The 6,912-nt window shown below is 37.9% G+C and overlaps 1 protein-coding gene across 1 annotated transcript in view; it reads left to right on the top strand.

The window, feature by feature from the left end:
* Positions 1–5,543, top strand: part of LOC106875321 (cytochrome b-c1 complex subunit 6, mitochondrial) — a 10,782-nt gene extending 5,239 nt beyond the window's left edge. Inside the window, exons 3-4 of the mRNA XM_014923408.2 lie at positions 2,950–3,108; positions 5,389–5,543. Coding sequence (XP_014778894.1) covers positions 2,950–3,108; positions 5,389–5,421 — 192 coding nt within the window. The 3' untranslated portion in view covers positions 5,422–5,543. The remainder of the gene's footprint in view (positions 1–2,949; positions 3,109–5,388) is intronic.
* The last annotated feature ends 1,369 nt before the right edge of the window (positions 5,544–6,912 follow it).

Genomic DNA, 6,912 nt, shown 5'->3' with positions numbered 1-6,912 from the left:
ACAGAGACGAGAAAACACACAAGCCACATAGAGAACATTCTACTTCATCAGCTACCTCCGTTTTAACACCGGCGTTTCGAAGAGCTAGGCAGAACGCATCGTTAAAACAGCTCTTCCCATGGACCGCAAATTAAATTTGTATACACAAATTAAATCTTGCCATGGAGGAATGTCGTGGCAGACAAAAAACAAGACAGGAAAACAAACAGAAAAGGCTTTACGGCCAGACGAGAAAAATTGTTTGTGTATGAACGCTGTGAGGCATGAACTTGAAAGTAGGGACGAAATGGTTTGTGTGTTTGCTCGGCGACAGCCAAGGAATACACACATACATATATATATGCACACACACATATATATATATAGAGATTTCTTTCAGTTTCCATCTATCATATCCACTCATTAAGCCTTGGCTGGCCTGAGTTTATAGTAGAAGATACAGTAGAACTGAACCTGAAACCATGTGATTGAAAAGCAAACTTCTTAACTCCTACAGACATGTCTGTGCTAATATATATTCATTATTACTCACGTCCAAGGCAGTTAATTGTCAGTAGCTAAAGAGAAAGCCTTTAGTTATGTCCCTTTGCAGTCTGACTTCACATCGTCTTAATGTTGACTACTATTCATCCTTCCAGAGTTGATAAAATACAAATACCTGTTAATTAACTGCAAGCTCTGGTTATAATATAACTGATTGTTCTCCACTTCTAATTTTTCTTTTAAAATGTGAAATCTTGACTGGTACTTTATTTTATCCACCTGGGCAATGGAAAAACAAATTCAATCTCAATGAAATTTGAACTTGGAATGTAGTGAGCTGGAAGAAATACTACAAGGAAGGTTGTCCAGACTTACTAATAACTCCGCCAATTCACTGCCTTACGTCATCATCATGATCATTATCAAGCACCTAATTTTCATGTTGGCCAGATGGCTTAATAGGATCTAAAGTTTTCGGAGGATAGTGTTGAGCTCCCATGTCTGTTTTGGCATGATTTCTATGGCTAGATGCTCTTCCTAGTGCCAGTAACTCTACTGAATGTACTGAGTATCTTTTTTTCTGTGACAATGATACTAGCGAGATTGCCAAATAACACAACTCAAATAAAAGAACACCTTCACTGAGTAGTGGTGTTGTAGAGACGGCAGTGGTTTTATACAAGAGTTGAGAACTTACAGAGAGACAAGCATGTGTCTTGCTATACAGGAGACATATGGTTACATCATCATCATACGGCTATTAATCCCTTTCCTGGCGACTTTTTTTTTGAGAAGACGTTTCATTTTCAGATGAATTTTTTTTATCAGACGAGCTTGCACTCTCATTTGATGTCTCCAAGCTTGGCGTTGCAGACATAGCAGTTGGTGTCTTTCTCAACTACTCTCCACACATAGTAATCTATGGGATTACAACCGGGGGAATTAGGAGGCCAGAAATTGGAAATTCTTAAACAACCACTCTGACTCTTTCCTGAGATTTGGCAAGATGCCCAGTCCTGTTGCCACACATATGACCTTCCAGCAACAACTTTCTCTTAGTCACTGTTTGACCACAGTCTTCAACAGCTTCACATAGTTGTCTGAATTGAGCCTAAAGCCCGGTTCAATGATGCTGGGTGGCATAACGTCACCCTCACTGGAGACACACCTAAAGACCAACACAGTTTGGGTGAACTTGGTTTTCATGATGTCCGTGTCACGTCTTACAGCCTTTACAGTGTTCACAGAACATTGAGCAGCAGTCATTATGTTGGCGTTTTGATACCTGGCACAAATCATCCTGATCTGGGTAACCCTCAGTGTTCAGAAGGCTTTCAATCCTCCATGTCAGCTAAATGCTTCTCATCTACAACTTTAGTCTCTCCAATGCTGTTGACTGTTCACCAGTACATCAAGCTGTTCCTGAAAAAGAAAAAAAAAAGGAGACAAAATGTATTCAAATTTAGTCTGAAACCATATATATAATGATAGAGAATATGGAGACTGACACATTCTCAAAATCCAGTGAAGTCAACACAGAATTTCCCATCAGAACAATTTACACCTGAGTGACAATTCCTGGTAGTCACAGATGTTAAATACTATTTGATGTTGTTAGCTGTTACCCGGAATATAACTGAGAGCTACCATGGTATCCAGCCAGATAGTATGTCCCTCTAAACTCCTTTTAAGATATATATATATATATTCGCTATGATAGATCACTAACCACTACACATTCTTTATTTTCTCTCCTTGTTTCTTTCTGTGTTCCTTTCTGTTGAAGAGCGTAGGCTTGAAACGTTAAAGACTTTTCATTTCCTGAGTGTTAAACTAATACATCTGTTTGTTGTCTACACCACTTGTCTTTGTCTTGTTTTTTTGTGAATTCTCCCTATATATATATATATATATTTCATCATCGTTTAATGTCCGCTTTCCATGCTAGCATGGGTTGGACGGTTTGACTGAGGACTGGTGAACCAGATGGCTACACCAGACTCCAATCTGATTTGGCAGAGTTTCCACAGCAGGATGCCCTTCCTAACGTCAACCACTCCGAGAGTGTAGTGGGTGCTTTTACATGCCACCGGCACGAAGGCCAGTTAGGAGGTATTGGCAACGGCCACGTTCAAATTTTATGTGCCACCTGCACAAGGGCCAGTCCAGTGGTACTATTTAGCGTTAGGAAGGGCATCCAGCTGTAGAAACTCTGCCAAATTTAGATTGGAGCCTGGTGTTGCCATCCGGTTTCACCAGTCCTCAGTCAAGTCGTCCAACCCATGCTAGCATGGAAAGCGGACGTTAAATGATGATGATGATGATGATATATATATATATATATATACATACACACACACACACATACATACACACCCACACATGTATGAGCATATATTAGTCATAGTTTATTTACTTCCCTTCGTCAACATTTGTTAGTTTCATGAATTAATTGTCTGCTTTCAGGATATCCACGACCATTTGCGTGCTAAATGTCGAGAGGATAATTGTTCAAAGTATCAGGAGAAGTTAGATACTTGTAATGACCGTGTGAATTCTCGCACTAAAACATCTGAAGACTGTACTGAAGAAATAATGGATTTATTTCATTGTGTTGATTATTGTGTAAGTAGGACATTATCTTTATACTCCTTGTTGCAGATTCGTTAGTGTTGTTGTTTTTGTTTAGTCCCAGAACAACCTTGATTGAAGAGACCATATCTTTGATTTGTAATCTGTGATTATTCATATTCTCGTTTTTTTATTTTTCTCTCTTTGTTCAGCTAGTTTATATCCTAAACCCTATTTTCCAATGTATCCTTCCCAATTTGCTTTTCTGTAAGTAGGGTGTAATTTGAGGGAGATTTGGCTTCTCCATCTAGTGGGGCAACCGACTCCTGGAGTTTCCTTGGTTCTTCATTACCTCATTTTGCTTATTCAACAACCAGAGTTGTTGAATTAGCTCTATTGGTAAAGTGCTGGAAAATATTACCTTGCACTATTTAGTTATGTCCCTTTACATCTTGAGTTCAAATCCCACTGAAGACAGCCTTATTTTTAATCTTCTTGGGACAATTAAAATAAGTATCAATCAAGAAGGGAATTGGTTAAGCTGTACCCTTCTTCCAGATTTGTAACTTTGGATGTGTATCACAAATCAGTTTTGTTGTAGGAATAATAAAACTTTTAGCTGTATTTCGTTTTTGTATTCCACGCCTCTACACCCTGACAAACATAGATGTTGTAGGAATAATTCTCAGATAAACTTGAAGTAGGCCTAAAGAAAGAGTGTGTGTCATTGATGAGGTTGCAAATGACATTGAAATGGCTTTGACAAACAACTGATCGATTGTTTAACCAACAGGTTAAACAAACAATCAATTAGTTAGTTGCATAGATAACCAACCAGTTGACTGACAATAATGGAGTGAAATTGAAACAGTGCATGTGTTTATTATCATTGGCATAATGCCCCTCCCAATATACAAGATTTAGATATATTAGCATATTATTATAAGTGCTGAGCTCTAATTGTGAAGGGAACCTATGGAAGATGTGGGATGAAGTGGTGAGAAAGGATCTTTGGATGCTGGGCCTCACTGAGGAAATGACAAGTGACCGGGAGGTGTGAGAACTACGTTAGAGGTACACGTGTCTGTGGATTGCTCAGTCACTTGCATGTTAATTTCATGAGCAAGCTGTTCTGTGGATTGTATCAGCTGGGACCCATGTCATCGTAACCGACAGGGTGCGATTTATTTGTAGTGGAACAGCCTACTTCTCTCACTGGGGGGTGGCCTCCACAACAGCCAGCTATTTTGAGTGAAGTTCTATGTTCATGTATGTTTTGATATTTGTTATTATCATTAAGGTGACAATCTGACAAAATCGTTAGCACAGTGGACAAAATACTTAGCTGCATTTCATCTGTCTTTATGTTCTGAGTTCAAATTCTGCTGAGGTTGAATTTGCCTTACATTCTTTTGCGAGCTGATGAAATATGTACTAGTTGAGCACTGAGGTTGATGTAATCAATTTCCCCATTCCTCAAAATTGCTGGCCTTGTGCCAAAATAAAAGATCTGCACTGAATTACACAAACACTTCTCTCTCTCCCTTATCATGAAAAATGTAGTGAACCAGTAAGGGAACCATTGGATTCCTGCAACCAACAACACTGTTGCACTGTTGTTTATATAAAAGAAATGCACACTATGTTTCCCATCAGTCAAACACTAACATCATAACTAGATAACTGTAGACTTAGATAATCCTATAGAAATGCTATGGGTTATAGCTTGAGTGCCTTTCAATATAGGTCTGCCCTGTCAGAATTGATACAAAGTTAACTCTTTTGATACCAACCCACTCAAGACTGCCCCAAGTTTTATGATATAAGCTTCCTGATTTAGCCCTTTAGTATTTAAACTGGCCATATTCAGTACAAAATATTCTACTTGTTTTTTGTTCAAACTGGTCTGGTCCAGCCTCTTGCACCTATCCTATAATGTCATTCTAGAAATAACCAATTATCTTCAAAATCTCTAAGCTACATGATAAAACGTGAATAAATACACCTTACATTTGGTTGTAATCTGAATGCTAAATGGTTAGAGTAATTCAAATTAACATTTTCCATCAAAATTCTCTGTTAATTTGTTCTAAGCCCCAGCTCAATAATGACACTGTTATATTAGTGAATACTTCATTATTTTCAAAATTAATTGAGACAAAAGGCAGTGTATTTCAACATGAATATGATAAGTTAGATGAATGTAAAGATTATGTTAAATGTATAATAGCAAACTTCTTACTAATGGTAATAATTGTGATATATTTACAATTTTTGTTATCTCTATTAATGTGCTGTTATTTATTCAAATTTTTTTTCCTTCTTTGTTTCCAGGCAGCAAAAACATTGTTTTCGAAGTTGAAATAATGAAGGAGTTCGTAGAGGCTTTTACAAAGCTGTAAATTTATTTAGATCAACAGACAATTTTTTTTGTAAATTCTTCATGTAAAAATACAAGTCTAAAATAAATTTTGTTTCATTGACTTGATCATATGAAGAAGAGTATTTTTTTTATGGCTGGAATGTTTAAGATATTAATTAATGGCTGGTAAATTTTTAACTTTGTTGTTTGTGAATAGAAATCTGTAATAGTCATGTGTTGAACTACATCTGCTATTCATCCTAACTTGTTGTATTCAGCAATACAATGATTTTAATGTTTGAATTAGTTGGTATGCTTCAGGTTATGAATTCATCTATTTTAACCATTTTTTTTTTATCTTCCATCATCATCATCATCATCATCATTTGTATGTCTATTTTTCATTTTTCTACGTTTGCATGATTTGTATGGATTTTCTCTGATACAGCATTTCCTCATTTGCTGTGATCCTTTGTCGTCTTTAACTTTCTGAAACTTTTAACCACCTCAGCCTTTCATCTCCTTCAGTCTTCTGCCTTTGCAGGCTCCTTCCATTTGGATCACTTACTACTTCTTTGTGTGTTGGCACTCCGTCGCTTACGACGTCAAGGGTTCCAGTTGATCCGATTAACAGAACAGCCTGCTCGTGAAAATAACGTGCAAGTGGATGAGTACTCCTACAGACACGCGTACCCTTAACGTAGTTCTTCGGGATATTCAGTGTGACAAGGCTGACCCTTTGAATTACAGGCACAACAGAAACAGGAAGTAAGAGTGAGAGAAAGTTGTGGTGAAAGAGTACAGCAGGGTTCACCACCATCCCCTGCCGGAGCCTCGTGGAGCTTTTAGGTGTTTTCACTCAAACACTCACAACACCCGGTCTGGGAATCGAAACCACGATCGTATGACCGCGAGTCCGCTGCCCTAACCGCTGGGTCATTGCGCCTCCACTACTTCTTTACCCAACTGTCATCTTCAATACACATCACATGCTTGTACCAGCTCAGTCTTTTCTCTTGTTCACTGCATCTAATTCCTCTTGCATCTAGTTCTATTTTTCTCAGCACATTTGTGCATTATACATGCATACTAACATTACACTTTCTGTGGGACATGCTCATCTCATTTCTTTCCAGTCATTGCATTCAATGCCCATGTTTCATTACTATGCATTGTTATACTATGTACACAAGCATCATGCAATCTACCCTTTTACTAGAAGAAAGAACGTCAAAAACATTTACTTGTTGCCAGCAGAAGTAATAACTCCCTGAACTTCTTCCTCAGTCATGTGCATTGAAGCCGTGTACAGGGATGATGTCAGCAAAAGACTGAGTTAGCAATGAGTTCAACAAAGAATCTAGCATATAGATAGGTGACCATCAGGGCTCCTTTCTAAGTTCCCTAATGTTTATTATAGTGCTCTAGGCCTTAACAGAAGACTAGTTCTCCTCAGAAACTCTTGTATGCTGATGACTAAGTTCACATAGGTGAAC

The sequence above is a fragment of the Octopus bimaculoides genome, chromosome 9 (genome assembly GCF_001194135.2).
Source record: "Octopus bimaculoides isolate UCB-OBI-ISO-001 chromosome 9, ASM119413v2, whole genome shotgun sequence".
In the NCBI taxonomy this organism is placed as follows: Eukaryota; Metazoa; Mollusca; class Cephalopoda; order Octopoda; family Octopodidae; genus Octopus; species Octopus bimaculoides.
The sequence above is the reverse complement of the archived record's forward strand: the minus strand, read 5'-3'. Positions and strand labels throughout refer to the sequence as shown.